Source organism: Cylas formicarius, unplaced genomic scaffold, assembly GCF_029955315.1.
Source record: "Cylas formicarius isolate icCylForm1 unplaced genomic scaffold, icCylForm1.1 PGA_scaffold_9__14_contigs__length_23061073, whole genome shotgun sequence".
In the NCBI taxonomy this organism is placed as follows: Eukaryota; Metazoa; Arthropoda; class Insecta; order Coleoptera; family Brentidae; genus Cylas; species Cylas formicarius.
The window spans coordinates 15,316,680-15,336,227 of NW_026844365.1; the positions used below are offsets into that span (position 1 = coordinate 15,316,680).

The 19,548-nt window shown below is 34.9% G+C and overlaps 1 protein-coding gene across 6 annotated transcripts in view; it reads right to left on the reverse strand.

Annotated features, from left to right (window-relative positions):
• Positions 1 to 19,548, reverse strand: part of LOC132707251 (cell adhesion molecule Dscam2) — a 312,262-nt gene that overhangs the window by 73,675 nt on the left and 219,039 nt on the right. For all 6 annotated transcript variants that reach the window (XM_060679030.1, XM_060679031.1, XM_060679029.1 and 3 more), the window contains exons 5-6: positions 4,520 to 4,666; positions 855 to 972 (exon numbers count right to left, since the gene is read on the reverse strand). In XM_060679030.1, coding sequence (XP_060535013.1) covers positions 855 to 972; positions 4,520 to 4,666 — 265 coding nt within the window. The remainder of the gene's footprint in view (positions 1 to 854; positions 973 to 4,519; positions 4,667 to 19,548) is intronic.

Consider the following 19,548-nt stretch of genomic DNA (forward strand, 5'->3'; position numbering starts at 1 on the left):
AGGGAAGCGGGAGAAAGTTAAATATACAGCTGGAAAAGTTGACTGAAAAACTGGGATCAACTTCAGCAACAAAACTTTGATAATAGTAGGCTGTTTAAGTATAGCAAATAAAAGAGAAATATTTTTTTATTTTACTTCTTATTCTAATGTTCTGCCACTCTTCGAAACTATGAAATCTTAGTCAAAAAATTCTAAAAACCTTGAAAATATTAAATTCTTAAACACATTTGTTACTAGTATTCACAAATCTTCTCAATTTCTCCAGTTGTTGATGATTGAACTTGCTGAAGTTTTATTTAAACAATCGATGGCCGAGGAATCTAGAAAATTCGTAAATAGTATTACAGTAGCCTGTGGAGGTTTCTTTGAAATAATCACATTTGTGACTCCTTATTTAGCACTAACAAAAAATAAATGTTGCTTAAGTGATGAATCGTTTAGTTTTTTTCCACATGATTGCAATCATTTTCGACGACAAACGCGTGATTCATAATCTCACTTTATTTTATGTGAACTGCAGGGTGATAACCTGTCAGGAATCGATTTCTAATAAATCTTTCTGAAAATGCCGCTAGAGGAGCTGTGTTCTTATTAAGCTCAATGTAACAATAATTCGAATTTTCATAAACATAATGGTAATATAAAATATGTCGCTTAAAAGGAAATATTTTTCCATTAAAAAAAAAATGTAGAATAGAATTTTTTCCAAATTATGAGATAAACTCATGTCGAGAAATCAGTTACTTAATTTCTCCTGAAACAAGCTTCCAGAGCTCCGAGTTATAGTCAAATTAGGTTTAAAATATATTAATATGACAATCTTAACGGTTGCAACGTATTAATAAGTAGCTTACCTGTATTCAGGCGATGGACAACCTTGAGCTATACAAATCAGTGCCGCGCCTTCATCTTGAGCCACGGTCACAGTTCCGGAACTTTCTACTATCACAGGAGTAACGATTCCTCTATGCTCTGAAAAGAAATATAATTACAATATTTTCAGATAGTGCTAAAATGTGTTGAACATATTAAATAGACATATATGGACGTATAAATGTAATATAATAAAATGTAATAAAAGAATATTTATTAAAAATATCTTTATTTACAATAGTTTTCAATATACAGAATTTGTTAAAAAATAATATTTATATTCTAAAAGAATTACATCTTCTCACAGTCTTCCTTCGAACTGGATCAACACGTTTTTTCCTATTCTTCTTGGTCTCGTCCAAGAGGTGCATCTTTTTCCGGACGTTTCTACCAAATATCCTCGAAATATCTTCTCGTGTCATTGTCGTCGTCGTCTTCGTTAAAATATTGAGTCCCGCTTGGCATCAGCATCAGCAACCGTCTTCCTCAGATGCAGATCTAAACGGCAAACTGGTTCTATCATGCACCAGGCGCAGGCGACATCTGCGACGCTCTTTATACTCCGTGATATGATTGGTGGAGCTGGTGAGAATAGTAGTTGAGCAACAACAATTTGGATTTTAAAAAATAAAACAGAAAAGGATAGCAATATCATTTCGTATGAGATAAAATGATTTTGATTTAGCGATATCCCTGTTCAAAATATCTATGTTGTCTTTATTGAAATTATCGGTGAATGATTGAGCTAATCTAACCATATAACTTTCATGTTCCATGTAGATTTTATCGTCGAACTTCGACCCGGCAGTAAGTAGTAGTAGAAACCAAAACTAACCAACCTTCGCATTATGACAACTGGTAAATGCTTTAAGAAACAAGTTGCCGCGATTATTTTTTAAGAAAGAAGATATCTTTATATTAGTGTGATTATTGTAAATAAAAAAAATAATTACTTACGACGTATCCACATACTTACAGAACTTTCCCATCCATGGAGGGGAGAGAATAACTGCCAAACAGAACACAATGAAGTGACACGAAGAGTTTTGAACAGAGCGCGTGCGCTAATTGGAACCGAACATTTCGACATTTCCTTCGCCATCCCGAACATAGCCGAATAAGATAATGCTGCGCATGCTACGCGGATACGAACAATCCTGCGCATGCGCTAAGCCGAACATACCTAAAAATTCACACAATTTAAACATTTCGCCAAAAGTGGCTCAGAACCGGCACTACTATACTACTTATCAACTAAATCACTTAAAACTTTTGATAGTGTACTGAAGATTATTTTCTGAATCGTTTTTCTGCAGATAATTTGACTCTTGTTCGGTGTAAACATGGAGGATATTTGAAAATTTTGTTTTCTTTCAATATTTCCAATAACGAAGCAGCTAGCTATAAAGATTTCCCATTAGCGGAATTTTTTAATCCCTTAAAGATTCCAAGAGTTGCTATACTAAAAGCAGCAACAGTATCGTCCCTTTATACCGAATAAAAGGTGTTTCACGACTTTCCTTTTGGCAGACGCCTTAGCGTACAACAAGCCCGTAAATACGGGTTAACACTGCGTCTGGGTCCATTCATCACGAGCGGATGTTGTAATTAATGTAAATCCGTTTCCTTTATAGTAGGGTCGTCCCGTCAGAAATGCGCCCAGCTCCCGTTATCCGGACATAAAGGACCCTGCCAAGCGTAAAATGCAAAATCTGCTTCGTATTGTAACAAATGTTTCCCCGGAGAGACGCCGGAATATCCAAGAGGACGGCGCGGACAAGAGAAAGATGTTCAATGAAGAGAGAACTTTGCTCACTACTATTTGCTATGCGAACACCCTAGGGTCGGTTTTGCAGTTGACAACTCGCGCGATTTATGTTGTTTAAATTCGGACAAAAACTTAGCGATTTTAAGTACGAGATCGTTTGTCGAACCGTAAATTCCGACAGTAGGAAAAATACTCACTTACAAGTGAGTAACTCTGACAAGAACATCCGAATACAGTACTTGCAAGTAATAATGGGGATTCGTTTCTTTGCAATACTACTAATGGCAGATAAGTGTAAGAGGCGATTGTTTTATATTATGAATGAATTCCTCCACCTGTTGGGTACGTCGTTCGCTAGAGGTTACTTTGCCAAATCATTTCAATCGTTTGTATTTTTATGATTTAGATGTTTAATAATTTGGTAGCTTTTGTAAGCCTTTGGTTGATTAGTAGTAGTAGAAATTGGCTATGTCTACGTCACTCCATCCTTCGGGTGTTTTTGAGTCCGGATTTAGTTTTGCCATTGTCCGAGAGATGTCAGTGCAGTAATAAGTCACATTTCTGTCGCTAATAATTCAATATTCATGAGAGTATAAGATTTTTTTTTTGTAATTTCTATAGCATGATAATGTATATGTAGGCGTAAAACTAGATTTTTCAATTTGTAAAATTTTTAACAAATACTTTCAATTAAATAGCGACTTGGGATATTAATTTGAATTCATCATTTTCAAAAACGTCAGAAAATACTTTCGAATTTTGAATTTCTCAGTATATTATTTTGTTTCCTTTTTTACGGTGGTGTTTCTAAACTTCATTATGTACAAATATTTAAAGAAAACATTGTTTGATTATCACATAACACAATGATTTCACTGAGAAGACAAGAATCCCTATTTCTAGTCATCTTTCGCTGTTATAAAATTTGACTCACTTTTTCGCTGTTTAATCGTTATTTTATTTGACACTGACTATTTACAATGGGCAGAAATTTTATATTCAAAACCCTTTTAATAATAATTAAATTAACTCTTCTGAGGAAGTATAGAAGTCAAAATGTTACAATATTTTGGTAATTTTCAAATGCATTATATTGTTTCGATGTATATTTAAAATATTTTGGACAATTGTTTATTTTCCTTTCTCTGAACCTTTTAGACGATCCATTTAATTAGTTGCTTAATCTGTTGCTAAACAGCTGCGGAAATGTGACTTGTTTTCTACAATAGAGAAAAAGAGTGCGAAGTACACTAAATTTAGAGAAATCTAGTCTGATTGGATTAAGATCAGTTAAGATAAGTAAACAAATATTTAATAATGGTTAAGTTTGATTGTCTAAAAGAGCATTTTCGCCTCTTACTCCTTCTAATAGTCTTGCATTCCTTGTTGCCTCTTTAGAAGATCATTGATTCATTCTCCTGCTCCTGGTACTTGTTTATTTGTAATTTCTTAGTTTTTGTTATCTTGTATTTAAATGTTGGAAATGATTTAAAAATGTACCAACTCATTCACTTTGTATCTGTTTCAAAATAAATAGATAAAATAGATTTAATCATCTTTTAAGGAGACTATTGTAAATCATTCCCTATTCCCAACGGATACAAGAAACAACAAAACTTCACAGAAATCCGCAATTCCACGACTTAAATCCTCTCGTTTCGCTTTTAGCCGTGCAGTAAAGCCGCGATTAAATACTGCAAAGTAGCCATTTGTACACAAAGCGGCGCGGGAGGCTTCAAACGGAACGCATTTCGTTCGACCTAGTTGCCCATAAACTTTGCACCTTAACTTAAACGCGTAACAAACCATCGGGATTGAATGAAAGGCATCGCGTTACTACCATCGCTCGCGGTATTTGCGGGAGTAAACTCAACTTACCGGTAATTCTAACGTTGGCAGGACTGCTCACCACCACTTGCCGACTCAGCCTGTGCATCGTGCGGCATCGATAAGTCGGAAATTGATCGCTAAATTCGAGGTTGTGAATGAGGAGTTCTCCCGATGGCAGTTGGTGAAATTTCCCATCTGTAAGGGCCAAAATTCTAAACTCAATGACATAATACATACACATATACTCAATGATGCCTAATAATATTGCCAGATCCAACAACTCGAAAGGTAATATCGTCTCATATTAACCGAGAGTATTCTTCTTCAAGAATACTTATTAGCACCCGGCGTACACAAGTATGGATGGAAGTACACTCTATGATGGTAGAACAAATTTGTGCGAGTTTTCATTGAAAAAACTTCTCTTAACATATTTAAATATTCACACAATATTATGGTCAGAGGTCATCTAATTTTGATTTGTAAATTAGTATATATTTTATAAAAATTACGTTACTCTTAGAGCAATTAACTTTGATAATTTAAATAGAGTATATAAATAGTTAATCCGAGTTTATTCGGCCACTTTCATATTTTTGTAGTCTATTTTATATTCGGTATAAGTTGCTTTACCAGATTTTTGATATAACATTTTATGGGTCAAGTTCGTTATCGAATTTTCTTATACAGGATGTGTTTTCTATGCCTTCAAACTACTGACATCCGAATTGTGGTGTATTAACGGCACAAAAAATATTCCTGAAAGTCAACCCTTTTTACATGGGTTACTACTGAGAAGCTTTAAGCTTGACTTCCACTCTTGAGACTTCTAATAGTTAGGTATTTCAGTTGTAGGTTATTTCTAAATAAAAACTATTACGCAAAATTTTGTCTACTGTAAACCTAACCTAAAATTCGTATACTAAGTAATGTAATCAAAACTGCAGGATTTGTATTCTTCGAATATTTTTTACTTTACGTTTATTAAAAGTTTTGCTAGATTAAGTCATAGTTTGTTAAAAGATATGTTCAAAAAATAAATTTACTTAGAGAAAGTCTTCCGTTTGTAAAACTTGTTACTCGTTAAAGTATTTTTTCCATTGAAATTCTTTTGCTTTAAACAATAATGCTATGAAATCACTGCTTTTTGCCACAATCATATTCTAGTTAGTCGGCTTTGAGAAAGTATATCGACTAAATATGTCGTCAAACTTTAGCGAATATTTCTATTCTTTTTTTTAAATCGAGAACATTCCTTTACTCAATAATACATGTAGTAGATAAGTTGTAATATAGTGTGCAATAATATTCCTCTACAACAATATAGAAGGAGTCAAAGATTTAAAAGAACGTTTTTCTTTAGTAATTTCTAACATGTAACACAAATTCGAAATCGTAATATTTTTCGAGTTATAGGTTGTCAAAATTGATTTTTTTAAAGGTTATTTTTAAAGCAGTGGGCTTGCTTCTTAACCGAATTGATTTAGTAAAAGCCATTATTACAATACAAAAGTGTCTCGGAAATCTGTCACTAGAGGGCACTTTATCTAGAACATTTTTTTATTTTGCCCCGTATTTTATTTATTTAGACTGATATTGCAAAATAAAATTAATTGCCTTAAGCAGAATCACAAATCCTCAAAAATTGTTACTCTTGTTTTAAGTCGATAAGTGTTATCGTTTAGCCACAAATCAATTTTTATTTTCTGCTCGAATTTTACCTGTAGATGGGATTTTATCTAACACGACTTAATGAAATTTGCAAAATTGATTGTCGCAATCCATTAAGAAATACTTTGTATTAAAAGAGCTTATTATCCAACAAATACTGAATATCGCGGTATGCATGTTTGCTACTGAAGAGCAAATGGAAATGCGGATCAAGCACGACCGCTTTATATCGAGGCTTATCATTCCTTATATTACACAGAAGACTTGGTGAAACAGGATCATTCAAACCTGATTGGTATTGGTATTGGTATTGGTATTAAAGGGGGCGCCCTCGCAGGCGCCCAAGCACTTAGGCCACCAGATGGGCCCGTTGTGCCCCCAGCCCGCTCTAGAGGGCGTCCAGAATGCCGCCCCTCCTATAGAAGGTCAGCAACTCCTTTAGCCCAATACCGTGCACTGAGTCCGGATCGATCAGGGCCGTTCCGAAGACCTGATAATATGAATAAAGGAAGGAAAAGGTATAAAAGAACCTCTGCAAGAGAAGAAAGATTACTTCAAAATGTGGAGGTTGGCCCTTGAACGAGTACGTGAAAATTTGCTGTCAGGTAAGAATTGCTTGCTCCACAGTTTGGAAAGTTTTGCTTGAAAATAATCTTCGGCCCTTTCATGGTCAGAGGGTTGAAGCACTGTATGAGGGTGAGACTAATTCTATGCAATCAAATTTTAGAAAAAATTCAAAATGACCCGTGATTCTTAAATGTTATTTTGTTCACTGACGAGGCTGCATTCAGTGGTGATGGCATTGTAAATTTTCGAAATATACATCAGTGGAACATTGAAAACACAAGTGCAAAAGTTGAAGGAAAACATCAGCGCTGGTTTTCTTTAAATGTATGGGTATGTAGGAGATAATCTTATAAGAAAACAGTTTCAGTAAAGCTCTGAAGAAGCCAACAGGATGATTGGCGAAACGTCAGCAATTTCGACTAAACAAAAACCGACGCAGGAGGAATCCAGAAGTTTTGTAAAAAGTATATCCTGCTTCGGTTTTTGCTTAGTCGAAATTGCTAACGTTTCGCCAATCATCCTGTTGGTTTGTTCAGAGCTTGTCTGAAACTGGCTCGTATTTTACTCTGTACCTGTGTGCGCTTATGAGGGGTATAAACACCGTCTCGGGTGACTGATTCCCAAATTGAAGACAGGTAGAGACCTGACTCGCGATTAAGATTGTTAGGTTGTTTATAGATTTCTATAGACTCTCGGATTTTTCGTTGGTAGGAGAACTGATTATATTCAAGAATTTTAATTTTATCAAATAAAATTTTATGCCCGGTTTCATGAGTGTGTTCGGCAACAGCTGATGAATTTATTTGTCTTAGTCGTAAGGCTCTTTCGTGTTCTTTGAGCCTAGTTGTTATTTTTCGTCCGGTCTCTCAAATAGAATTTTGTCTTTGAAAGACTGCAGATGTTGAGAGCTTTTTGATATGTGGTCAGTGATGATAAATTGGTTAAGGCTTTCGCGGCCCGTTGATAAGCTATTATCTTCATTCGGGTTTAAAGGCCGTCGTCGATTGGAATTACTTCCTAACGTTTCGCTAGCACGAGTGGCGAGCTTCTTCAGTCTACGTCCAACATCGGAGATGGAAGGACCTCTGAAGAAGCTCGCCACTCGTGCTAGCGAAACGTTAGGAAGTAATTCCAATCGACGACGGCCTTTAAACCCGAATGAAGATAATAGCTTGTGGTCAGTGATGTTTATATCTTTTTTGATTTTGTATTATTCAGAAATTCAAAACGCTACAACATTTACCATTAGTATCGTGGGATGAAATGTTTGAACATTTGAATACTCCTCTGACTCTTACACTTCCCAAGATTCCTCATCTCGCTCACTATACTCTATGAAGTTTTTTTAATAACCTGCTTTATGCTGTTATCTGGCTGCGTACTAGCCCGTAAATTCAAAGATAAATTCCCGATTTATAAAATATGGGTACGCAACACAGAGCACCGTTAATTAACTCAAAACATAAACATTATAGTGGTAATTTATGTAACACTGTAATATTCCGGGGAAATGAAGTATCGATCCGGTTGAATTGTGCGATAGACGTTATTAATATATGCAACATGTTCATTAAAACGGAAGACGGTCGCTTACAATTTTCAATGGGAAAGCATTAACGTTTCCCAAGCAATGATATTATCAAACTGCAACGAATCGTATCCTTTCGCGTCAGGATAAAAAGTTCCACTTTACTCTCTACAAACATGACATGTACCCAAATGAGAGATGAGATCGTTTGGGATACCCCTCATATCACGGTTATTGTAAAGCTTATCAGAAAAACACTGCACAAATTGATAATTTTGATTTTGTTCGTCGAACTCAGTTAAGCATACATGATAGTCCTACCAATTTCTTCTCATTTATTCAGACTAAGAAGGCAGATTCGAGGATTCCAGCCTATTCTAATCAGCCATGCAACGGGCCTAGTATGGTTGTAGCAGTTCTTGCGAAAGACTTTGGTGTCGTTTGCACGATATCCCAGCCAGATCCATGTTCATCTTCGACAGTCAACATACTAGTCAAACCATCCAGAATGTTTATCAGCAAGCAAAACATTAAAAAATAAAATGACTGCCGGTATTAAAGGCATAATAAACATCTTTAAACTGGTACTTGAACCGGGTGTTTATGTAGAACCTTGGAAAAGTTCATTCTAATTAAAAAAAAATGATCCTTCTGCAGTTGAAAATTACAGACCTATTTCGAAATATTGGAGATTATATTACATAAATTTATCCTTGCCCAAATTCGAAATAAACTCTCTACGCAAAAACATGGTTTTTATGCGAAAAGATCATGTATCACCAACTTATTTTCCTGTCTTTTTATGTCAAGTCGCCGATATATACACTGACTTCTACAAAGCGTTTGACCAGATAGATCATCACTTGCTGATTGAAAAAGCGTCTCAAAAATTTGGTTTCCCCGAATCGCTGATTTCAGTTTTGAAGTCCTCTCTGGGGAACCGTCAACAGTTCGTGGAGTTATTCCAAATTCTGGTGTGTCTGAAGGTTCTAACCTTGGACCACTTGTGTTCAATATATTTATAGACGATCTCATGTCTTTAGTCATCTTCGACAAGCTTGCCTATATGGGTGATCTAAAATTATATCACTGCATTAACAAGCGGCACGATCTACAGACTCTCCAGACTAACACCAATATTGTTAGCCATTGACGTACTAAAAATAAATTGCACGTTTAATGTCGTTTCTTACCACAGCACGAAAACTCCTATAGTCTTTAATTACAATATGGGTACTATCCTGACTAGACTTGCCATTGTAATCAATCTAGGGGTTTTTACTTGACCAGACGTTCTCTTTTATTCCTCACATTTAGTATGGTCACCAATATCTAACTGCCAGGCTCAGTCCATTTGCTCAGTGCGCAGAGAAGATTACTGAAGTATCTAATGTTCAGGAAGGAGGGTTCTTATCCTGAGAGGGGAGAGATCATGATCTTCTACTAAGAACATTCGATATACTTGCTTCGAGCGTCCTCAAATCTGTATCATTTCTTTTCAAGCTAGTTCGTTAGGGAATCGATTGTCCGTTTCTTTTGGAACAATTACGTTTATAATATGTGTGTGTGATACATAGACAACTTCGATTGGTGTCGGGTTAACTGCACTGACAAGTGCTATCTTTTTATTTCTTCTTCTTTTCCTGTAAATATTTCGTATGATTTATATTTAACATTTCCTATAATTGCGTCATGTTACCTGTTAGAAGTAAATAACAATATTATTATTAATATTATTGTTATTGGATGGCTGCGTCTATTTATAGGAAATACTTCTTTGTAAATAAATGAATTAATACTTTTTACAAAACTTCTGGATTCGAAACGTCAGCAAGTTTTGTAAAAAGTATTACAGTAGCCTGTCGAAGTCGAATATTTTATATTTATTCAACAAACAGACGTTCTGCAAAGTCGATGGACATCATTCTATAATTATTTTCTTTTGCGGCTTCTATTTAATTAGGAAAGAAACGTCATAAAGGTTCATAAATAACATCGCGGCGACACCGACCCGCGCGATTATCCGAAAACCAGCAGAACCGAGCCCTAGACGAGCAGAAAAAAAAAAAAATAAAAACACGATTTGTGTCGGCGTTTCCTCATTAAAATGAATTCGGCCTGGGACTGAGGCACTCGAATGTTCCGCCGGAGCCAGGAAACTGGAACACATCTGAAATTGGAACGTCGCGTCGAGAGAAGGAACTTTGTTTTTCAGTTAGCTGGGATCCGTTTCGAGATTTTTCTCTTAATTGCGACAGCACCCGCGACGGATATTTTAATTATTTTTACCCCAGTCGATAACGTGTCGCCTTTCTTTTTTTTGCCGAAGTCTTCGTTCAAATTTACATTTAAGCGCAACGGCTCTTGATTAACCAGGTGTTGGATTTCACTCGTCCATCATAATTTTAAGCAGATACCAAGCCATTTCGAATTTTACTTGAAATTTCACGCATAATTCATGTAGCACAACTCTTTCTTTTTTTTTTACCAAAAGTATAAAAAACGGAAAGTTAATTTAATTTTGAATTTAATAGGTAAATATAAACCAAGAAAGAAAGTGCCTCACTCGTATTCTAAGATTGCCCCCATTTACCTGCCGGTAACTTTCGAAAAATCGATGAAATCGTACATCGTACAGCGTAACCGTCGGTACAGATGGAATCAGCATCGAAAAAAAACGTTTTTTTTTTGTCTGTCTGTTCTTCGTTCTCCGTTTCTCCGTTCTCTGTTCCAAGGAGCTTCGACGATAACTTCCGAACGGTTTAAGCTACACACTTCAAATTTTGCTCCTTTTTAACCGTCTACGGGGTGCATAAGGTTGCATCTTTTCTTTTTTTTTTGATTTTCGACTCTTTTTTGGACGTTGCGATGAAAGACGATAAGTGTCCGAAATTTGAAGCTATCGACTTCTAATTTAGCAGGACAATAGCGTTTGATCCCCTAACGAGGCCTATTGAAATTGGGGGGTTGGGGGTTCAGAAGATATTTAAAAAAGTTTAAAAAACTGCGTTTGCAAGGGTCTAAAAAAAAGATCATTTCTCGAAAACTGTGATGAAATATGAAAATTGGCGATAGCTAAAGGACTGTGTTTCAGATATCAGTTTAACATGGAAATAAAGCTCGCGTACACAGTTAAAACTTTTGTATTTTGGGTTTTCACCTATTGTACAGGGTGTACGCGATATTCAATGCAATATTAAAAAACATAATAGGTGCCCTAAACTTGCAGCTACCGACTTCAGATTTGGCAGAGAAGTAGAAGTTCAGACGCATATTTAAATTATTAAAGTCGAGCGCAATTAAGAACCGCAAAGTATTTTTTTAAAATTTTTGAATTTTTGTTATTTTGGCTTCTTAAAAACATGCTTTTCTCCGTAACTATTCACTAGATCGGCAAAATTCTTTAACTGGCAGACTTTGTTCTTTTCCAGAGTAAATTATTAACCGCAAATCAAAAATCGTAAAAAATATCGTTTCAAACAGTGTCATAGAACGCATTTAGAGGTACAATTTTTGTATTTGCGGTTTTCGTCTAGCTGTTCAAAATATTTGCAAAAAATCAAAATGAACATCATCATTGCTCGCCCTCTATCTAGACGTGTTTTTTACTATTACGACGTACTGCATGGCTCCAGAAAAGAAATATTTTCTCGAAAACCATTTACTCTATTGGAAAAAATTATATACCAGGAGACGTAGGAGATTCAGGGATATCACCTCATTTTGTACATTGTTACCAGGGTGTATTTTTTATCGGCAAAAACTCTAAAAGTCCTAAAAATTGCCTTTTTCGTGGGTAAATTTTTAACCGCAAATGAAAAACTATAAAACATGGGATAATTCGATTTAAACAGTATCGTAAATTGTGTCGAGGAAGAGTTTCAGGTTTCGAGTATCATACAGGGTACGCGAGACATTTGAAAAAATATCATTTGAATTAGAATATTATTTGCACACATTTTAGCATTTATCAAAGTAATTTTGAAGTTCGGCGAGACTTGAAAGACACCTTATACAGGGTGTATGCACAATAGAATTATACCGATTTTGCGAAAGTTCCATAATGGTCCGCAGAAGAAAAAAACAACATCTCCCTCTAGCACAAGCTGCACAAAATAAAAAGCTGCTTCGCGCTATGCTCTACGAACTTGCCCCGCCCAGTGACGATTTTTCGAAAGCAATCTCAAAAAGATATTTCATCGTAAAGACAAACTATTATGTATGGTACATTTTTTTAAATCTTCTAATTTTTTTGGTATTGTATTTTTCATGTAGATTTACCTACTTAAATATTCGCTTATTACTAAGGAACACTCTGATCTATTATTACATAGAAAATACATGAATCCATCTCTGGGTATGGGCATACCAGTTAAATTAATATATGCCAAATGCAATTGATTCTGTCTCTCTTACTCCCAAGTAATATGATGATTGTTAGTGCCGGCTGTGTTGCATTGGTCATATAGGCAACTGTTGAAGTATAAGTGAAAGCAAGTTTTATTCTGTCCGGCATTTTATTGCCGATTATAGTTAGTACCCGTAAAGTTCTTAAATTGTTATAATTCTGTCAGTAAAGGAAGTGAATATGGCGCATCTAAATGAAAATTAAAGAATTGAAATTTTATTTTTTATTGAATATGGGGACAAAACAAAAGGTTTGTAATTCCTTTAACGCAAAATATCCAGGAAGATCCATTACAAGATCCAGATGGAGTAAAATTGATGGAAAATGATAGAAACAGGCCATGCAAAAGATACCGCCAGGTAGCCCAAAAATTAATGAGAATAGAAAAACATTTTATTGGAAATTAAACATAATCCTTCTGAAGTGACTTCAAATCATGTTAGCTTACGAACAGCTCTGCGTGCATTAAAAGAAGAAAAGTGTCATCCGTACAAGATTACAGGAGCTGCACGGAGATGATCTCGACCGTACAGTGCAGTTTTATGAAACTATGATATAAATGTGCAACGCAAATCCATTTTTTCGAAGTCAGATACTTTTTAGGAGGTATTGGAGTACAAATAATCCCCGATGGATGAGCGAAAGTCCACAAAAGTAAATGTTTGGACAGGGATTTTGAATAACAAAACTATTGCACCTTGTTTCTTAGATCTCCGTCTTACGCGAGCCTGCTATTGACAATTTCTATACAATGACTTCATTGTATGACTTTCCCTCATCTATCGGGGATTATTTGTGTTCTAATGCCTCCTAAACAGTATCTGAGGATGATAAAATTAAGTTAAGTTGCACGTTTGCATCACAATACAGTTTTCTGCAGTCGGAGTCATCTTCAGAGTTCTTTGTTAGCTAACATCATTATTTAAAGCTAGTTGAGAAGATACACGATGACGATTACATATTATATATATTATGTTATAGATTATATATTATATATATCTTCATTTATTTACTACCCAAAATCACATTCAGAAATTTGAAAAACTAACGTCACCAATAGGACAACCATCAAACTTTTCTCAACTACCAAACACTGTAATAAATGTATCATCGCACCAACTTTCGGAAGCGGAACAATTAGTTCTTTCAAAAGGTTCCAACTTCGTCCTTGCCCTACGTATTATCCCAAACGAGGAAATCATTTCAAATGTCGAGTCTATCCTAAACAAACTGCCATCTCAAACAGCTAATTAAATTCGATTTGAAACCGCAAAATCCTCAAAAAATCAAAACCTCCTAAATCCAATATTGCAAAAATTGAACGCATTGCCCTAAAATCTCCAAAATCTAATCCAGACATCGTAATCCTAAAAGCAAATAATGAAATGCTATCAAGAAAAGATTTCAAATATTCTTACAGACGGATCATATCGTCAACTTAAAAAAGATCCTACGTCATCTATGGATCGCAAATTTAAATCTGTTGTTAGGCCTCTTCTCCATCAGAATCAGATAAAAAATCTGTCACCCCCATGACTCTAAAATTCCTCGTCTCTACGGACTTCCAAAGATTCACAAACCAGGATTACGCCTTCGACCTATTGGCAGCACCATTGGTTCTCCCACATATTCTCTAGCAAAATATCTAGCTTCCTTATTAAAACCCCTTACAGGGAAAACTGACAGTTTCGTACTTAATTAAACAATTAAAAAGCATTTAGTTAGTTTCGACGTAGAATCCTTTCTTACCAAAGTTTCTATTCCTGAAACTCTCAACATCATTTCAGATATATTAAAATCCGAGAATCTAGAACCAAACCTTCTCACCTCAATCGAAAAATTGTTGTGTGGAACATATTTTTCTTATAACGGTCAAGTTTTTGAACAAACGTCGGGAACAGCTATGGGTCCTCCACTATCACCAGTCTTCTCGAATATATTTATTGAAGCCTTTGAGAAAAAAGCTCTCGACACCTTTCATCTAAAACCAAAATTATGCAAACGCTACCTCGATGATACTTTTGTTATTTAGCCTTATGGTCAAGAAACCCTAGTGGATTTTCTTAGACATTTTAACTCTATACATCGTAACATACGTTGTACCATTGAGTTATTCCATTCCTTTCCATTCTTAGATATTCTTATCAATAGAAAATTAGACCTAACATTGGGTCATAGTGTTTACAGAAAACCTACGCATATAAACCGATACCTGAATGCATGGTCACATCATCATCCGGTCCAAAAATCATCGGATATCAATTCTCTAGTTTGCAGAGCCGTAAAACTATCTCAGTCCAAGTCACTGAACCCAGAACTAAAACACCTTACCTCGCTTTTCTCTCTAATAATTAAAGATATTAAGCGTTCGATCAAAAAATACACTTCACCACAACCTTTCGCTAGCAATGAGGTCGAAAGCAATCCTACACTTGCCACTGTAGTCCTTCCTTACATTCAAAATGTCACTCAAGCTATAAAGAATGTTCGGTCCATCAAAGATAATATTCCATTTGAGATGCCACTAGTTTACAGCATTCCATGCATATGCGGCATAGAGTACATTGGAGAAACCGGACGAAAAATATCAACTAGGCTCAAAGAACACGACTAAGATAAATTATCTCATCAGCTGTTGCCGAACACAATCACGAAACCGGACATCAAAATTTATACGATAAAACTAAAATTCTTGCATGTAATCAATTCCTCTACCAATGAAAAATCCGAGAGTCTATAGAAATGTATAAATAAGCTAACAAACTTAACCACGACCCAGAATCAGCCATCCGAGACGGTGTTTATGCTCCTCATTTAGCTCCACCTCCCCTCAAACAATATATAAGCAGGTACAGAGTAAAATACGAGTCAGTTTCAGTCAAGCTGTGAAGAAGTCAACAATGATAATTGGCGAAACGTCAGCAAGTTCGACTCAGCAAAAACCGACGCAGGAGGAATCCAGAAGTTTTACAAAAAGGAAGATTATTCTGCTTATTCACAGTTGATTTTGTAATGGGTCCTTCTGAATATTTTTGTTTAATAAACCACAAACTTTCTCTTGAGTTCTAGTTTTATTTTTATGCCTAATAAAATTAAAATATCAATTCTCTCAATTAAAGGAACTTGATAGCGACAACTCCTTTTTGACTCAACTTACATATTTCTTATTTACTGCAGAAAAAAGTTATGACGAACGTGTGCCAGAATTTTTATTGAAATGCAATTCCTGATTTTTAAATAAATTTCTATAAATATAAAAAATAACAATACTGATACAAAATAGGCATAAAAAAATAGAGGGTGGATGGACACTGAAAGCACGACTCGAAAAAAACCGCAATACAAACATGGGGTTGCCAAAAAATGTGCCATTCCGACATTGTGTTTATTCCTTCAATGAATCTGATTATATTCTTTTCGATTTCATTGCCTTTTTGAGTTTTTACTACAAATAATATTATGCTTAGATAAAACTCTCCAAACTTCAAAAACATATTTGCATCAATTCGTATTTTAAAAAGTTAACTTGGTCGAATTGCATATTAAAAAGAATGGAAACTTCAATTATTTTAGCCAAATTTTTCAGAGCAATTCTTCAATTATTTTTTATAAAAAAAATATTTGATTGATTTGATCTTATTTAGGTATTTTATTGTACCTAATGCTCTACCTACAAGTCAATGAAAACGAGTTTTTAACATTCTGTTTGCGGAATGACGATGATTTTTTTTTTTTAATGTATAACGAATCGCCCTGTGAAATATCGAACTCTAATTAACAAACACTCTGCATGGTAATACAGACAAAACTCAGGTCTATTTAATAGTTTTTAGAAATATTAAGGAAATAAAAAGGAATACAAAGAAATCTTGCTGATATTAATTAAGTTGGAAGGCCACAAGCAAATTTAAAATTAATCTACAAAATAATTCTTGTTGTAATAATAACTTTTTTCCACTACCTACAGTAAAAAACGCAATCATGTTTCCTAAACTAAAATTCTTCAGCCACTCGTTTATCAAAGTCGTTGATATACTACTATTTATTATACTGCGTCTGGCGATTATACGAAACTGTATAAAAAGTTCAATATGGGAAGACAAGCTCGCAAAGAAAAGCGGAAAAAAGTACTAAAGAAACGCTGTAAAGCATCTCGTCAGTGCTTTATTCTGTTAACGACGAAACCTCAGCTTTTTTCAGTAAAAGTTGTAAAAAAATTCATCAAAGGCAAATTTATACCGAACCTGTTAATGATGGCGCCCAATTTTCTGAAAATTCAATTTAAATCCTTGTTATGTGAAATATTCGGTTTGATTAAAATTTCCCTGATTAACAGCCCTTGCGTCCAATTAAAAATTTTATCTAGTTATGTGAATTGTGAATTCGTACCTAATTAATATTCCGGAACCAACCAAAATAGGATATAGCAAACAAGTTTCTATACGTGATGTACTAAACTTAAGTAAATTTAATATAGTTCAAGAAAAAGATTTCAACTTTTTCTGTTAAAAAGGAAATTTAAAAAAATAATTAAAAATGTTAATCATAAAATTGATTAATGTAGCCTTCGAAACACACGAGAACATTTACTTGTAATTAAATATAATAGAAAAAGAAATTGGGATTTATCTCTTTTAGCTCGACAGTTTTGACTCTGTTTTGGTTTCAGGTGTGGGGTCCCGAATGAGAGTCGGGGTTCATTTATCTTGTCATTTTATATTTGCATGCAGAATTATTTACACTATTATTGGAAAAGTACATCTTTCAGCTACTTTCACATGTATTTAACAAACATTTTCCAAGATCAAATTTGCAATTTGTATTTGCTTCGATTTTGGATATTTTATATCCCAATTTGCAAAAAAATGTTCTGTCTGGTTTCAATTAATCAAATTGTTAAGCAACTTACGACCTGTTGCACTATGTTCATGAAAATCTTTCTCTCAGTTTGGTCGGTGAAATTTTATTTTGCTGTATTAAATAAGAATCAGGATTGGCCTCTGTTTTTTTTTCATCTTGGCAGCAATAGCCAAGTATGTAGTCACCATATTTACTCAACAATAGAGTTTTAATTTGCTTCATTGTTAATAATTATTAATCGATTTAACAAAAAAAAATGTGGTTTAGACAAAACAAGCTAATAGTAAAATGCAAATGATTTTATTTGTACTTATTTTTTTAAAAATATTGAATGGAAATAAAGAGGTTTTATTATTATTATTAAACACAATAAATGACACAAAAAGAAAAGAAAATCTCTACTAATTTTTAGTGAAAATAAAATATTGAAAAATAACGCTTGGTTAACAGACACATGTCCTTTGGGATATCGCTAAAAACAGTTAAGACGTGCCTATTCAATTTTGTAATTTAAAATAATTTAACTATAATAAACACTTTTATATACAATCACTAAATTTACACTTAACACTAACGAAATACGATTCATATTTTTTTTTCGTTGAAAGCCTGGAACCCCGGATCAGTTAGACACCGTTTCAGTGTAGTCATCAGTTGTGTTTTATAACGTGACTTACAGTCTCGAACTCCCTGCTGATTGAATTTCAAGTTCCCCAGAATATACATTGCATGTCTCCATGCCAGAATGCATAAGATAAATGCGAGTGAAATACTGAAAAGTAAGCTGTTCATAAGGAATACTGAGAAAAACAAGTTTTTCGATAGCCTAGAAGCAACTTGGAGGATGTTAGTTGAAACCCTGGATCTAGATGGATAGATGGATGGAGAAATTTGAGATCCCACCCTCGATTTATATTTTGTATTGTTCCAGCGCCCTAAATAGAATTACGTAGCCTTACTCAGGTCAGAATACAAAACACAGTTATATTCCGAATTGTGAAAACTCTCAAACATTAGGTGCAGAATAGCTGGTTTTTCTGAAAGCCAAGCGGAAAGACACCTGCTAAACAAAAGATGCAAAGCAAATGCCTTAATCACTTTTGTGTCCAAGGAGTAAAAGTCGACGTTGTTTTCCTCCTTTAAATTAATATTATTGTAACTTAACTCACAAAACCTAAATTTTGTTAGGTTCTTCACCCAAAAACTCAAACTTTTGACTTGGCCTCGAATCGTATTGCGTAAGCGCTCTCAAATTCCTTTCGATGCACGTCCATAGCGACGCTCGGAAAAAGAGAAAATTAATATCCAACCCCGCCATTAATGCGAAAAGTCATCGACCCCGTCTCATATGTAAAGATTCTGCAGTTTCGTTTGAAGTCACGTCGGGGAAGCGAGAGGAGAAAAACGCCTTTTGTTTTGAAATCGTCACGCTGACGTAGATAATTTTGAAAGCTTTTAATACAAAAAAAACGGTTTCCCCACAGCGCAACATCCAAACAACCGAACGTCGGCCACACGAAGAGATTATTAAAAACCATTTTACTTGGTTGAATAGTATTTGCGAGTCTCTTTCGGAACATACAGGGTGACGCAAGTACAAAGTCCAATGTCCACCTTCTTTAGCGCAACATCAAAAACCCGTTTTAACGAGTTTATATATTTTGCTTATTTTCATTTCTCTAAGACATCCGAATTACTTTTGAGTATGCCAAATATGATATTAACATTTTTTACGATTTAAATTAAAAAGGAGTAACGTCGCCTTTGCCTTGGATAACAGCATGAACTCTATTGGGCCTTGTACAATTTGACCTGCACAAAATTCGTGGGTAAAGCTATCCCATATTTCTTGCAATTACTCACGTAGTTAGTACAGTTCGCTGAGGACCATTCATGTTACCGTTACTGTTAGTACCACCCTTTGGCCGACATACATCCACACCACGAGGCCCTGTGGTAGCTTAACAGTCCTTTTGAGACAATCCTCATGAAATGTTTCTGTTTTCTTCCGAGTCTGCTTTCCTTTGCCCGGTTATGTTTGGT